Consider the following 17150-nt stretch of genomic DNA (forward strand, 5'->3'; position numbering starts at 1 on the left):
ATGGGTTCATTGCAATAAATCTTTTTGCTTTGCAGGTTGATGATTTTTTGCAAGCATTAATTAACTATGACAAAGAGCACATTCCAGAGAACTGTCTAAAAGTGGTGAATGAACACTATTTGAAAGACCCAGAGTTTAATCCAAACCTGATTCGAACCAAATCTTTTGCAGCAGCTGGCCTGTGTGCCTGGGTCATCAACATCATTAAATTCTATGAGGTATCAATCCTAAATTGATTGTTTACAGATGTTCTCCACAAAGGGCTGCAAACACATCCATTTCTAGGTCAGCGAGAAGAGTAAAATTTGTTATTTCATTTTCTGAATAAGGATATCTAGTTCTAAGACTAAGACATGAGCATGTTAGAGTAAACAATTCTCTGCAGGAGGATATTTGAAATGTTAGAAACTATCTTTTTTGGGCAGAGTGATTGGCTCCTTTAGATTAAAGAGCAGTAAGTAATTAGATGAAAACTTTTATATGAATTTTACTTATTTACATTTAAATATTTAATTCATGTTGACTTGAAACAACTGCAAATCTGAATTCACATCAAATGAAATGTAGCGCCTGCTCTCAAAGCAAATATTCACACCATCTGTATTGTTGACATAGTGAGATGAGGAAATAACCATTTCTTTGCTTTAGTATTTTAATGACAGGTAAGTTTTGTGCCTATTTGTGATCTAATCTAAAATTTGTACTTTTCAGCAGTGTAGAGATAGATTATACTTTCATGTAGTCATTTATTTATCAAATATTTATCACCGACCAACTGTATCCCAAGCACTTTGCTGAGTACTTGATCTAATAAGGGAACAATGCATGGCCCACAACTCTGAAGAACTCTCATTTTTGTCTTAGAGGGTTGTATGTTATATTCAAATATGGAATTTCTGAGAAAAAGTCAGTGTAGTCAATTCAATTCCCAAAGTAATTTTCATAAAGCCAGGTTATTTCCTTTATACTGTGGGGCCCACAGGGATAGGACTCTCTTGATCTCTCTCTCTCTTTAGTGGCAATCTTCATAAAGCAAGAGTTTAGACAGGTTGTGGTTGATGTACGGCCTCTCTGCATAATAAAGTGTCTCAGCCCCGTCTTCTACTTGTACAGTAGGTGAAAAGACAAGCATAGAGCTTGACTGTGGCTGCATTCTGTGTTTATTTTGCTATAAAATAGGAAAGAAAATTTAATTTCCTTCCTCTCTCCCCACCAGCAGAAAAAAAAATTGATCCACCTAAATTCTCAGATGGTCCATTCAAACAACATGTGCTTAAGGTGGTTGGGAACTTAGACAAGAAAGTGACAATGTGGTTGATGTTGTGTGGATATCTCCCACCCTCCTTTCTGTGTTGAGAATTTTTCCACACTTATTTTCTGCCTTAAAGGGTAGACATGATCTCAGCATTGGCTGTGGTTCCCGCACAATGCAATTTCAAGTAATATGAGGCATATCTTCACATTTTATGACAAATTGATTTTAGTATCTTAATGGTGTTTGACTTATATCGCATTTTATGCAAGTACTTGTAACTCTAAGGTCCAGGTTAAATAAGTAAAATAAAGGTGGACCAGAGAGAATGTGGAAGGCTATGTGGATTGTGCTCTGCCTTTAGGTGTTACCATGTCTGAAAAATAACAGGCCAGGTGTGGTGGCATACACCTGTAATCTCAGCACTTTGGGAGGCTGAGGTGGGAGGATCCTTTGAGCCCCAGAGTTTAAGACCAGTTTGAGCAACATGAGAAGACCCCATCTCAATAAAAAAAGAGAAGTTGCTAGATGAATTAGAGATTTTAATTGTAAAGCATCCATCCTATCTGGGATTGAATGATTACTTATCCTCTTTGTATCTGTATTAATTCATGAATTTTCAGGTCTACTGTGATGTGGAGCCAAAACGCCAAGCATTAGCCCAAGCAAACTTAGAACTGGCTGCAGCTACTGAAAAACTAGAGGCTATCAGGAAAAAGCTTGTGGTGAGTGCAAACTATGACATTGAAAAGGTTCCCAAGAGGTGGTCGCTGCCTCCACCTTAGGATTCCACCCTCAGACAGCACCATATCTGAGCCCTATCAAGCAGAAAGGAATTCGATCTTCCATGAGTGTATTTCCTTATATACCATTCAGTAGGTATTTCTTATCTGCTCTGTGGTAGATGCTGAACTGGGAAAGTGCAAATGTTCATGGTTTCTACTGCTAAGAAACATTTGCAGTCTGATAGTGGAAAGGGGAGGGCAGCACATAGTGATTCCAGGTAAGGCTTCTGGAGTCAGACTATCTGGCTTATATCTTGGCTCCACTGTTTACTGTTGCATCCCGTACAAGGTAGTTAACCTCTATGAGCCTCTGTTTTCTCATCTGTGAAATAGGTATTATAATAATAAGCATTTCTTTCTCTCTTTCTTTCTCTCTCTCCTTCCTTCCTTTTTTTTCTTTCTTTCTTTCCTTTCCCCTCCCTCCCTCCCTCCCTTCCTTCTTTTTATTTTAAGTTCCAGGGTGGATGTGCAGGCTTGTTACACAGGTAAATATGTGCCTTGGTGGTTTGCTGCTCCTATCAACCAATCACCTAGGTATTAAGCCTGTCATGCATTAGCTATTTTTCCTGAATAGTGTCCATTTCTTAGGTAGAACTGTGGGGATTTAAATAAGAGTAATTCATATTAAGAATTTACCATGGTACTTGGCACATAGTAAGTGCTTAGAAAATATTTTCGGCTCGGCGCAGTGGCTCACACCTGTAATCCCAGCACTTTGGGAGGCTGAGGCGGGCAGATCACGACATCAGGAGATCGAGACCATCCTGGCTAACACGGTGAAACCCCATCAGTACTAAAAATACAAAAAAAAATTTAGCTGGGCGTCGTGGCGGGCGCCTGTAGTCCCAGCTACTCAGGAGGCTGAGGTAGGAGAATGGCGTGAACCCAGGAAGCGGAGCTTGCAGTGAGCCAAGATCACACCATTGCACTCCAGCCTGGGCGACAGAGCGAGACTCTGTCTCAAACAACAAAAAGAGAAGAAAATATTTTCAAAGAATATTATATGTACTACTAAATACCACTACTGTTTTTACAAATATGTAAACCACTCATCCTAGTCCAGCATTATCAATATATATGTGGCTATATACAGAAAACACCAAAAGTACCGAGCCCGAAGAAATTAGAGGAAGTTCCTTAGTGAAGGTGGATTGACACGGGCTTTACATGTTGGTTAGGAACCACCAGGATAACTAGGATGGGAAAGGTGTTCCTGACAGAAAGCAAGGAAAAGAGGGAAGGAGCAGTTGGGACACTTGAAGTGTCCAGCAGGTCAGAGCCCTGCAATGAATGTTTTGGAGAGTATCAGGGAATCATGAAAGGTGAACTTGCATAGGTGAGCATAGGCTTTCTTTGCCTTTCACACTACAGAATTTAAATTTTATCTGATTGGTGATATTAAGCCTTTGAAAGATTTTAACAAGTTAATGATACAACCAAAGTGAATGGATGCTGGAAGAAGAAAAGAACCTAGAGGCAGGCAGACAAGTTAGAAAGCCACTGTCGTGGATCCTGTTAGGGCCTCAGCTCAGGCAGGAGCAGTCATGATGGAGGGAGAGAGATTACATTCAAGGCTGGCTGATGGGATACAGAGAGATGGGAGGAATACAGGAGCAGGATGAGGAGCGTGAGGTGCCTGGCAGGGCAGCCAGCAGAGTGATGAGGCGGCACAACCCTGGCAGTTTACAGAAACCCCTGGAGCTTCAGTTTCTCATCTGTCAAGTAGTGGTAACAGCAACTCTCAAGGTGGCCATGTGTGATTTGGGGCTACCCAGCTTCCAGTCTGCCACCTTTGAGTGAAAACAGCTTGATTTTCTTTAGGGAAGAATCTCTCTGCATTGGATGCACTCAGGTGAGGCTTTTAGCAGGAGTGACCTTGCCTTTTCAAGGACTAGATATATGATCCAACCTTTCGCAACTTGATCCCCCATCTCTAGAGTTTAAGTCATGAGCAAAAGGAATAAAAGACTGAAAACAGAGTGCATACATTGCTAAGATAGTGTCCTGATGAGACTTGTAAACAGCTCCTGCTCCCAAGACCCTTTGGAGCATCTTGGTGCCTGTATGTGGTTCTCAGCCTTTCTTTCCCTCTTAAGAGCTCCCCCATCTACTTCGGGCAAGCTCCTTCAGCTTACATTAGCTAGAAGGGAGTAGGTGTTTCTTTTCATCATTCCCACCTATGATTCCTGATGCATTAAGATACTATTTAGTGTGCAACATACAGTAGACACTTCATAAATCTTAGTTCCCACCCTCTTCCTATAGAAAAATCCATATGTAAGTGTGCAGCAGTCATGACTGGAGTTTGAGAGAAAAGTCTGGGTCAGGAATATATAGTTGGGAATGGTTGGTGTGTTAGTCTGTTCTCACATTGCTATAAAGAAATACCTGATACTGGGTAACTTACAAAGAAAGGGGTTTAATTGGCCCATGATTCTGCAGGCTGTACAGGAAGCATAGCAGTTCCTGCTTTGGGCGGGGCCTCAGGAAACTTTCAACCATGGCAGAAAGCAAAGGGGGATCAGGCATCTTACATGGCAGAAGCAGGAGTGAGAGATGGGCCTTTTTTGTGTTGAGGTATGTGCCTTCCATACCTAGTTTGCTGAGCATTTTTATCATAAAGGGTTATTGAATTTTGTTGAGTGTTTTTTTAGCATCTATTAAAATGATCATACAGTTTTTGTTCTTAATTCTCTTAATGAGATGTATCACATTTACTCATTTGCATATGAACTGTTCTTGTATCCCTGGGTTGAATCCCACATGATCATGCTGAATAATCTTTTCAATGTGTGTTGTATTCAGTTTGCTCATATTTTGTTGAAAATTTTTGCATCTGTCTTCATCTGAGATACTGACTGTAGTTTCTTGCTGTGTTCTTGTCTAGTTTTGGTGTCAGGTAATGCTGGTCTCATCAAATGAGTGTGGAAGTATTCCCTCTTCAATTTTTTGAAAAAGTTTGAGTAGAATTGGTATTATTCAACTGTTTGGTGGATTTCAACAGTAAAGCCATTAGGTCCTAGGGTTTTCTTTGATGGAGACTTTTTATTATTGCTTCAATCTCATTACTCATTACTGGTTTGTTCGGGTTTTCTATTTCTTCATGGTTCAATCTTGGTAGAGTGTATATGTGCAGGAATTTTTTCATTTCTTATAGGTTTTCCAATATGTTGGCATATACATGTTCATAGTAGTTTCTAATGATCCTTCATATTTCTGCGGTATCCGTTGTTATATATCCATTTTCATTTATTTTTTTATTTGGGTCTTCTCTCCTTGTTTTGCTTTATAGGTTAGTTGATTTTGTTTATCTTTTGAAAAAATGAACTTTTCATTTCATTGATATTTTGTATTTTTTAGTCTCAGTCATTTATTTATGCTCTGATTTTTTTTATTTCCTTCTAAAAATTTTGGGTTTGATTTGTTCTTATTATTTTAGTTCCTTGAGGTGTATCATTAGATTTGTTATTTGAATGTTGTTTATTTTTCTACGTAGGCATTTGATGTATTGCTGTAAGCTTCTCTCCTAGTATTGCTTTTGCTGTATTCCATAGACCGAATATATTAGGTTTCCATTTTAATTTGTTTCAAAATATTTTTAAATTTCCTTCTTAATGTCATTGACCCACTGGTTAGGAACATGTTTAATTTTCCTGTGTTCGTATAGTTGCCAACTTTCCTCTTGTTTTTCATTTCTAGTTTTATTCCATTGTGATCAGAAAAGGTATTTGATATGATTTTTACTTTTTTGAATTTGTAGAGACCTGTTTTGTGGCCTAATATGTGGTCAGTTCTGGAGAATGTTCCATGTGCTGATGAAAAGAATTTGTCAGGCTGGGCGTGGTGGCTCACGCCTATAATCCCAGCACTTTGAGAGGCTGAGGTGGGCAGATCATGAGGTCAGGAGATCGAGACCATCCTGGCCAACATGGTGAAACCCCGTCTGTACTAAAAATACAAAAATTAGCTGGGCGTGGTGGCACGCGCTTGTAGTCACAGCTATTCAGAAGGCTGAGGCAGGGGAATCACTTGAAGCTGGGAGGTGAAGGCTGCAGGGAGCCGAGATCGTGCCATTGCACTCCAGCCTGGATGACAGAGGGAGACTCTGTCTCAAAAAAAAAAAAAAAAAAAGAATTTGTATTCTGCAGCTGTTAGATGAAATGTTCTATAAATGTCACTTAGACCTATGTAGTCTAGTGTTTAGTTTATCATTAATGTTTCTTTGTTGATTTCATGTCTGGATGATCTGTCTGTTAGTGAGCGTAGGGTGTTGAAGTCCCCTGCTATTACTGTATTTCAGTCTATCCACTTAGATCTATTCATGTTTACTATATATACTTCTTTCTTTGAACAAGCTTTCTACATCTTGCTCTTTTTAAACTCCCTCTTGAACTCCGGTGACTGTTAGATGTGCTCTTTTGAGGTCATTCTCTGTAGACATTTGTTTGTTTCATCATTTTTCCTTTTTTCACTTCTGTGTATTTTCACATAGCCTGTCTTTGAAATTACTGATTCTTTCTTCTGCTTTACTCATTCTGCTCTTTAAAGCCTCAAATTCATTTTTTACTTCAGCAAATGTATTTCTCAGTTTCAGGATTTTTAAAAAATTATTTCAATCTCTTAAACTTCTGATAAATTTCTGAATTGCTTTTCTGTATTATCTTGGAGTCGGCTGAGTTTTCTTAAACTACTATTTTGAATTATTGATCTGAGAGCTCCCACATCATCATCTCATTAGAGTTGGTCATTCGCTCCTTGCTTTGTTTATTTGGAGAGGTCATGGCTCCCTGTTTGCTGCTGTCTCTTGTGGATATACATCTATGGCTTTACATTGAAGGATTAGTTATTTATGCTAGTCTTTGCTGACTGGCTTGTTTTGGTCTTTCTAGAGTATGTTTGCTTAGAGGTTATTTGTAGTCACCTGTTGAGTTCCTTAATTCTAGATCACTGCTTCCTTTTCAGCACTATATGGAACATTAAGCTCAGGTTTGCCTTGACTCTTAGAAATGCTTGAAGTACTGACCATCCTGAATTGAGGGTAAGGGGCCCCAAGAAGATACTCTGGCTTTGTGGGAAAGCTAGCTGGGGGTTTGTGCCCAGAAGACCCATGGCGTGTGCCTTGTACAGTGTGGTGCTGTTGAACAGCCACTCTGATTTGGCATCTCCTTTGACTGAGATGAAGAAGAGAATTTCATGGGCTGGAGTTGCTAGTCTGACCTTCCCTCTTTATCACTAGATGCTTTCAGGGATTTTTGTCTCTGTAGGCACTTGGAATACTTCCTGTGGGTTACGGTAAAAAGCAGTTTTCTTGCAAGGGAATGTAAGATGGCTGAGTGGGAAAAATGGCTGTCCACCTCAGTCTCACTTTCTCCAGTGTAGGAACTACTAGTCTGGGGGGCATTTTCTACGTGCAGTACCTGAGTAGATTTTGGTAGGGGCATTGCAAATAGGGACGTTCTTTCTTCTGCTGCTCAGAGTTTTTTACTTCTCTGTGGCTCTGGGTAGTGTCTCTGAGTTCCAGGATGTTGCTGGTGACAGTCTTAGCACTGGATATTTGTTTTGGGTTTTCTGTAGGGGAGAGTGAAGCCAGATTACTTCCACTCTGCCGTTCTGGTGACATCCCTTTGTGTTCTCAAACTTTTGCACAACTATTCTTAGGTAAAGGTTAATTGTTTTTACATCTAACATTTAAAAATGTAAAATCCATTCTTTACTCATAGGCCACACAAAACCAGATGGCTGCTAGATTTGGTGTGCGGATCCTAGTACCTAGTACCTAGTGGGTACTGACCTTTGCTGTGTACTAATACTGAAAGCTATTTGGGATCTGGCACTTTATCATCTGCTAATTCTCCCTGTTCTCCTAGATCAAGCTTGGACTTTAGGGGAACTCCTTGGAGAAAATACTTGATCAGTTTCCCTGTTATTCCACACACCCTACACATCAGTGTACACCTCATCCTAACATGCGAACTTTCATTTCCTTTCTGTCTTCCACACTAGGAGCTCCTTAAAGTCTTTTAACTTTTTATGCCTAGCACCTGACACATGAGAGGAACTCAAAAACTATTAGTTAAATTAACAAACTGAACCATATTTTATATTTTAATTAAAAGGTTTATTTGTTCTAGTTGAAGGACTCACTTTCCTTTTAGCAATCAACGAACATTTTGTAACACTGGACTAGGCACTGGAGTCAGAGGGACACAGAAGGCTCAGTCCCTGCTCTGAAAAATCTTACAGATTTACTAAATGCTGTTTAATTTGCTAAGTGCTGCCAAGGGAGGTTGCGTTGGCTACCACTGGAGCACAAAGAATGGAGTTGGTCAGTTCTGCACGTGAGGATGGGGTTGGGTGCTCAGGAAAGGTTTGGAGGAGCAGCTTCCTCTTGAATCCAGTCTTAAAAGATGAATAGGTTTTCACCCAGAAGATAGGGAAAGGGCATTTCAAGAAAGAGGGTCACGTGTCCTGTGGACAATGAGTACCTCAACATGACTGAAGAGTAGAGTATAAATGTCAGTGTGTGGGGTCACTTGTGAAAAGTGAGGCAGGGACATGATCACACGGGAAATTGCAAGGTGTTGGTTAAGAGGTAAGTGTTTGTCCTATAGGCCAGAATATACTAAGCTCCCTAATATTGAAGACTCTTCTTAATGCCAAAAAAAGTCCCTGACAGTCATGAATAGTAGTTGTATTTTCTTTTAACCGTGTTATTGACAATGATTAAGGCGAACGTAGATTCAGTGGGCCCTAGCAGAATAAACTAGCCTCAGTAGGGATCTGTGAGCCATATATGAGAACTGCCACTGTCAGACAGAGAGAGCAATTGAAGAATTGCAGTTGGGCGCAGGAGGGATAAATTGATCACATTTGCCTTTTGGAAAGATATCTCTGGGCCAGTGAACACAGGGGAAGAGACTGGAAGCAGAATGAACATGGATGAGGGAAGCAGAACGAAAACAAAAGAAAGTCAAGGAGAGAAACTTGGGTTATAAACAGTTTATAAACTGGGTACAGAATGATGATATCTGAAAGAGCAAGAAAAAGAGATGGTTAGGAAGGTGAATGAGGAGCCAGGAGAGATTGTTGTCATCGTGGCCAAGGGAGGGAAGGGAACCATCACCTGGAACAAATAGTAAAGAGGCCAGATACCACAGTGCATCTGAGCATAGGCTGTGGGGCCAAACATCACGTGTTACATCTTAGCCCAGTACTTTCCATCTTTGTGAGCTTGAGTAACTTTTTTGCCTCATGGACTCTGTAATTTCCTCACCTATAAAATGAAAAAATCTCTCTGAGACTTACCGAATTGATCAAATGCATTAACACATGTAAAATACTTAGAATAGTGCTGGGTGCTTGCTAGAGGATCAGTAACTGTTAGTTGTTATTATTATTTTTTTTTTTTACAAACTGATTAGTAACTTGAGAGAATAAAGTTTGTTTATCAGATCACATGTTTCAGTAAAATGGTAGAGAAGAACAAAGAAAAAAGTGATAGGAATGAAAGTCAGATTAAAATAAATGAAGGAGAGAATGGGTGGTGAGAAAAGAAAAACAGCAGGAATAGTTTTCTATAGAGAAAAATTTTTTGAAAACAAGGAGAAAGGTACAAGCAATATTAAGAGTCCCTCAGAAAATATTTTGGAAACCTAATCTTATTTATTTTAGAGTAAAATCATCTTGATGATTATATATTTGCTTTGAACTTTTTCCCCCCTTTTGAGACGGAGTTTTGTTCTTGTTGTCTAGGCTGGAGTGCAGTGGCGCGTTCTCAGCTCATTACAACCTCCACCTCCGAGGTTCAAGCAATTCTCCTGCCTCAGCCTCCCGAGTAGCTGGTATTACAGGCCTGCGCCACCATGCCCAGTTAATTTTGTATTTTTAGTAGAGACAGGGTTTCTCCATGTTGGTCAGGCTGGTCTCAAACTCCCGACCTCAGGTGATCCGCTGGCCTCGGCCTACCAAAATACTAGGATTACAGGCTTGAGCCACCACACCCAGCCCTTGAACTATTTTTTCTAGTACATGTACAGTTTATACATTTATGTTTATATTAACTATACTCATGTGAGACACTAGTGCTCCTTTCAAATCTCTGAATACACGTAAAACACTCAGTGTAAGCTCAAATCAACAACTAGACATTCCTATGAAAGTAGTAGATTGTCACCTTTAAGCATGCTTGGACTCCTGGCTATTATACCAAGTTAGTACTTATTCCTGGTGAACATTCACTAATGCCCTTAAGAGTTACACGCCAAGGGCCAACTTTTACCCAAACATTTGCCATTAAGTTATGTTTTCATTCAATGAAAAAAATGAACCAAAGTGAATTTGTATCCCATTTGAAATAAACTCCAGTGATATTTGCACACCAAGCTAACTTACCATGTGCTTGCTGAATGTGCTGTGCCATATTTTACATGCATTAAGACACATTTTATTCTATAGCACACCTACCTATGAAGTAGGTATTACTAGGAGTAGTCCCATTTTACACATGAGAAAATGTAAAGCTCACATAAAGTAAAAAATGAGCCCACACCACCAGGGCCAGTAAGAGGCAGAGGAACTAGAACCAAGACATTCATTCATTCATTTGAGACAGTCTCACTCCGTCACCCAGGTTGGAGTGCAGTGGCACGATCTCAGCTCATTACAACCTTGACTCCTAGGTTCGAGCAATTCTTGTGCCTCAGCCTCCTGGGTAGCTGGATTACAGTGTTGTGCCACCATGCCCGGCTAGTTTTTTGTATTTTTAGTAGAGATGGAGTTTCACCCTGTGGGCCAAGCCGATCTTGAAGTCCTGACCTCAGGTGATCCACCTGCCTCGGCGTCCCAAAGTGCTGGGATTACAGGCATGAGCCACTGTGCCTGGCAGAACCAAGACATTTTTAAACTGAAAGCTGGACACTTTTAACTATACAGTATACCACGTGTGATTTGACTGGGAAGCCTGGAAATACTTGCTCTGTCTCTTCACAACTGGAACTTCTGAAACATCTATTTTGTGAAATGCCTTCCATTAAGTTGGTCCAGGACTCAGAAGGTTTGGGTTCATAGCCTTGTTTTTTCACTCACTTGCTAGTGAAACTATAGCAAATCACTCAACTGATCTTTGTCTCAGTTTCCTCACCTGCAAGTAATATAAGGCATTGTCTGCTTTATTCACCTTCATTCTCCAGCAAGCATACAGCAGAGTTTTTCAGCTGCTGTATGACATGCAACACCTCAGCAGATTGAATGCAATAGCAGGTATAAGAATCTAACAGTCTTCTGTTAAATAAGTCATTAAAATTAGGTTTGCAAAAATCTAAATGCCATTTTTCATTATTTTTGTTTTGTTAATATTGTTATTTTTAATAAAATTATGCTAATACATGGTGAGCTTATTAATATTAAATAAATTAATTTTTAAATTTTTTTAGTTTTAACTTCTAATACCACAAATATTACTTAGTATCATCTGTATGAACCAGTGCCCTTTAGGGTTCTGAATGTAACAGAGTTTTGAGACCAAAAATTTTGAGAACCATTGCCTTCTACTGTCCTAGATATTATTCTATAAATCATCAAAATTAATCCTCAAAAAAATACCCTTTGAGCTACGTAACATTATTAATTCCATTTTTAAGATAATGAAGCTGAAGCATAGAGAAGGTAAATAAATAGCCCCAACTTGATACTGCTTAGCTGGTAGCAGCATCCAAATATCAACCCAAGGAGTCTGATACCAGAGCCTTCATGTGCTTCTGTGTTTTGTAAAACTATAAGTACTGTTAATAACCCAAAATAGACCCGTAATATTTTTACTTCAGTCTTATTTCTTTTTTTTTTTTAAGACGGAGTCTTGCTCTTTTTTCCCAGACTGGAGTGCAATGGCATGATCTCCATTCACTGCAACTTCTGCCTTCCAGGTTCAAGCAATTCTCCTGCCTCAGCCTCCCGAGTAGCTAGGATTACAGGCACCCGCCACCACGCCCGGCTAATTTTTGTATTTTTAGTAGAGACAAGATTTCGCCGTGTTGGCCAGGCTGGTCTTGAACTCCTGACCTCGTGATCTGCCTGCCTCAGCCTCCCAAAGTGCTGGGATTACAGGCATGACCCACCGCACCCGGCCATATTTCAATCTTATTTCTAACTGGTGATGTATAATATCTCCATCAATTCTCATAAATTTAATGCTATTTTGCATATTAATCTTAAATTTGATGTATATACATATTTGTGTATATATACATATTGCTTTAGCAATATAAAGTAATGGTGAAATAACTGGGTCATCGACAAATATAGTCTGTCTCTAAATTATTAATAGATTATATTCTGTAAGTTTTCTTGTTAAAGTTTCTTGGAACTTTGCATGCATCTACAAAAGCAATGTTATAAATCTTATTAGGTTTCTTGGAACTTAATATGCTAGCAAGATACCATAGTGAGGAGTCTCACAAGCATTTGACATCTTAGTCAAGACTTTTTGTCTATAAGTTATATGAGCTCATTCAAAATACCTTAGCCAAAAAGGACACAAAGACAAACTCATGGACAAAAGGTGACCAGGGGACCCAAGAGATCCAGGAAACAAGAAGCTGCCGTGAACTTCTCTTGGAGTCTCTAGGGCTGTGTGACTTCTCATCTTGCTTCTCTTTTACGTCCGTTTCGTCCTTCTCTCTTTCTCCACAATGGTGTTCTCTGTTTTTTTCTGTGCCCCAGTGGAAGGTGTTCCCTCTTCAAATGAAGCCCTCTGATTCACACATCCTCCCAGGTCTTTCAATGCTAAAGACAGTGGATTATCTCTCAATTTCAGTCCCTACGTCCAGAAGAGAAAAATGTGGGTCAGGCACAGTGGCTCGTGCCTGTAATCCCAGCACTTGGGGAGGCCAAGGTGGGTGGATCACTTGAGACCAGGAGTTCAAGACCAGCCCGGCCAACAAGGCAAAACCTCATCTCCACTATATCTACAAAAATTAGCCGGGTGTGGTGGTGCACACCTGTAATCCCAGCTACTCGGGAGACTGAGGCGCAGGAATCACTTGAACCTGGGGGGCAGAGGTTGCAGTGAGCTGAGATTGCACCATTGCATCCAGCCTGAGCAACAAAGCAATACTCATTCCAAAAAAAATGAAAAAGAAAAATCCGATTGGCGAAGCTGGGTCTAAAGGGCTCAGTAATTAACACCCCTCTTCACTGCCTGAATTATGAACCCAAAGAGAAAAGAATCAGTGGGTGGAGAAACCAAACAAGTCACTGTTGTCTTTAATAAAGCTGGTTGGAGGATGAGGCTTGGGTGCAAGAGCAGAGGGGGATGATAGTGCACCCACGGCGTATTTGCATCTTCAGCGCACATCCATTCACCCCAGTCGCTCCCTGCATTCTGCCCAGTGGAGGCAGAAGGGGAGAAGACCACATCGTGAACTGTTAGTTTATGGTGGCACTGATGTGTTTATTTCATTATATCCTTCTTTTCCTTCTTCCCTAAAATACGTATGGTAAAGGGGCAAAGGTTAATGGGGGGAAGAGGTTTGTCCCTTTACCTTACAGTAACAGATGTTTTAAGATGATGGTAATCTCTCTGTTTTAACTAAAAATGACTCAAAAGTTAATTCAACTCTAATTCAGGATCTGGATCGAAATCTGAGCAGACTCACAGCTTCATTTGAAAAAGCAACAGCTGAGAAAGTCCGGTGTCAAGAAGAGGTGAACCAAACCAACAAAACCATCAAATTAGCTAACAGACTTGTCAAGGAACTTGAGGCAAGTTAAACCTTTTCTTCCAAACATTCTAACTAAAATGTTCAGATCAGCTTGTGGGGATTTTATTATTTGCCATCAATAATAACTAAATAGACTTGGAATTAACAACAAAGGATAATATTTGATAATCACTGATACTGTGGCTCTAACTCACCAGAAGGAAGAAATGTTCAAGTACATATCTTTTAATATATAGTCCTGAACTCAATATGCCATGAGTCTGATCTCCAACGAAAACAGGGAAGACATATACTTTATCAGAATTTAGTGGTCTTGTATCCACTTTAAGACAATGGAGTACTTCAGCTGTGGGTTGGTTATGTACTTATTTGTTCTACTTTCTCTCTTTCTTTCTTACCACATTGTGAAATCCTTTAAAAACAAAAATAAAGCATGCATGTTTTTCATAAAACAGGTCATAAAACTCAGGATGGCTGCTAGATAATTATGAAATTGAACTGTTTGTTGTCTGATCCTTTTAATATACATTTGCCATTGAATTCTACCAGCAAATGATTTCTTTCAAGTTAAACCTGGTTGGTTTATGTTTTTATTGTTACATCATTTTATAGGTGACTGACATGCTAATGTTAATAGTTATTCCTTTAGATTAAGGTTTTTTATAATTCTTATTGACATTCTCTTGCTTGAACATGAGTGGTAGAGGAACATACGTTCTTTGGCATCAGTATTCACAGATTTTGTTTGCTCTACAACGTGGCATTCAACAGTTCTGGGCAAAACACTGAATGTCTTCAACTTTGTTTTCTTGTATCTAAAACAGGGATGTGGATAACGTTTCCCTTACAAGGTTGTGATGATTCTCAAAAGACATAATGTACGTTCAAGTATTTCCTAACAAAAGTCAAAGAGATAAATAACCAAATTTTAAAATAAGGAAAGGATTTGAATAGACATTTCTCCATAAAAGATATGCAGATAGCCAGTAAGCACCTGAAAAGATGCTCAACTCCATTAGTCATTAGAGAAATGCAAATTAAAACCACAACAAGATACCACTTCATAACCACCAGGATGACTATAATAAAAAATATGGACAGTAATAGTATTGGCAAACGCTATGGGGAAATGCTGGTTGGAATGTAGAATGGTTCTGCGTCTTTGGAAAACAGTTCTGCAGTTCCTCAAAATGTTAAACATAAAGTTACCACATGATACAATCATCTACTCATAGGTATATACCCCAAAGAAATGAAAATAAATGTCCATTAAAAAGCTCATATGCAATGTTCATAGCAGCGTTATTCATAATAGCTAAGAATAGAAACAACCCACATGTCCCTTAATTGATAAATGGATAAATAAAATGTATATCCATATAATGTTAATAGCATTCATCTATAAAAATGAATACTGACTCATGCTACAATGTATGAATCTTGAAAATATCATGCTAAAAGAAAGAAGCCAGACACAAAAGGCCACATATCACATGGTATGTGATATCATGTGATACACAGGCAGAATGTGCCTGTGTATGAAATGTCCAGAACAGGCTAATTTATAGACGCAAAATAGACTAATGGTTGCCATGGGCTGGACAAGGGTGTGGGGTTTGGGGAGTGACTACTGCTGGATACATGGTTTCTCTTTGGGGTGAGAGAAATGTACTAAAATTAGCTAGAGGAGATAATTGTGCAAGTCTATATATATATAATATATATATATAATGTAGTAAAAAACACTACTGTATATTTTAATGGGTGAATTTCATGGTATGTGAATTATATCTCAATAAAGAAGTTACTTTTTAAAGTATAAAGTCTGTAACTGCAGTATTAGAAAGCATATAACATATATATCTAAAAAGTAATAAAATGTGTAACTAAAAAGTGTATAATTGCATTATTAGAAATGCCTTTAGCTGACAAGCATATAACTGCACTAAAATATGTAACTGCACTATTAGAAATGCGTTTGGCTGGAGGTGATAGAAAACTTTTACAGTGGCTCAAACAAACGGGAGCTTATTTTTCACATATTACAAAAAATGCTAAGGCTGGACCATTATCAGTGTTGATCCTGGTGATTAGTGATCAGCCACCTAGGCTCTTTGTTGCCCTCTGCCTCTCCACGCTCAGCAAGTGGACATTCACCCTCATGCATTTTGCCTCATGGTCTCAAGATGTCTGCTACACCTTCAGATTCAAAGAGACAGTAGAGAAAGGGAACAATCTGTATCAGCTGGGGTTTTCTCCTTTTATGAGAAAAACTGATGTTTTTCTGGAAATGTCTCTAACAGACTCCCACTTAAGTTTCTTTAGTCAGAACTAGATAAACTGCTAACTCCACCCCACACCTCCTGCCAAAAAAAAAAAAAGTCTGGAAAAGTGGGGAATGGGGCTATCATCATTGGCTTAGCAAGTCACTGTTCATCTCATGGGACTGGGCACATGACCATCCTATTCAGATTCAGGGTTCTCTTAGCAAGAAACGAGGGGGTACGTGTTTCGGGATGGCTAGGTGATAGCCTCATTTCTTGTAGTAGTTTGTTTTTTGTTTTTTTTTTTGAGACGGAGTCTTGCTCTGTTGCCCAGGCTGGAGTGCAGTGGCACCATCTCGGCTCACTGCAGGCTCCACCTCCTGGGTTCACGCCATTCTCCTGCCTCAGCCTCCCGAGTACCTGGGACTACAGGCGCCCGCCACCACATCCGGCTAATTTTTTTGTATTTTTAGTAGAGACGGGGTTTCACCGTGTTAGCCGGGATGGTCTCGATCTCTTGACCTCGTAATCCGCCCGCCTCAGCCTCCCAAAGTGCTGGGATTACAGGCATGAGCCACCGCGCCCAGCCTATAGTACATTTTTAAAACCCTAATTTATTACCACAAATTTAACTAATTCACCACAAGTTTAAATACACTATCTCTCTGAAATGCATAGTTCATTATGCAAAAACTCATAATACATCCTGCAAATCCCCTCTCTCCATTCCATCTCAATAACTGCAATTCTGTTCTTCCAGTTTTTCTGGCCCGAAGCTTTTGAATCACCCTTGACTCTTTCTGACATCCAGTCCATCAGATATTCTATTGACTCTGCCTTTCAGGTTCGTTCCAAATCCCAGCACTTCGTATTCTCTTCACCTTACCATGCTGGTCCAGGCTGTGGCATCTCTCCCCTAGGGTACCTCTGCAGGCCCCACCATTACCTCCTAAAGCTTATTTCCCTCATTGTAGCTCGGTGATATTTTACAAACTTAAGTACATTCACATCACTCCTTCACTCAGAACTCCCCAATAGCTAATTAATCACTCAAAGTCCAGCCTAAAGGCTTTACTGACCTACAAGGCCCTACATGATAATCTGTCTCCTGGATACCCCTCTGTCCTCACCT

At 39.6% G+C, this 17150-nt stretch overlaps 1 protein-coding gene across 1 annotated transcript in view; it reads left to right on the top strand.

The window, feature by feature from the left end:
• DNAH11 (dynein axonemal heavy chain 11) overlaps positions 1–17150 on the top strand; it is a 363428-nt gene that overhangs the window by 250118 nt on the left and 96160 nt on the right. Inside the window, exons 60-62 of the mRNA XM_063815260.1 lie at positions 36–218; positions 1876–1977; positions 13660–13794. Coding sequence (XP_063671330.1) covers positions 36–218; positions 1876–1977; positions 13660–13794 — 420 coding nt within the window. The remainder of the gene's footprint in view (positions 1–35; positions 219–1875; positions 1978–13659; positions 13795–17150) is intronic.

This window comes from Pan troglodytes, chromosome 6 (assembly GCF_028858775.2).
Source record: "Pan troglodytes isolate AG18354 chromosome 6, NHGRI_mPanTro3-v2.0_pri, whole genome shotgun sequence".
Classification (NCBI taxonomy): domain Eukaryota; kingdom Metazoa; phylum Chordata; class Mammalia; order Primates; family Hominidae; genus Pan; species Pan troglodytes.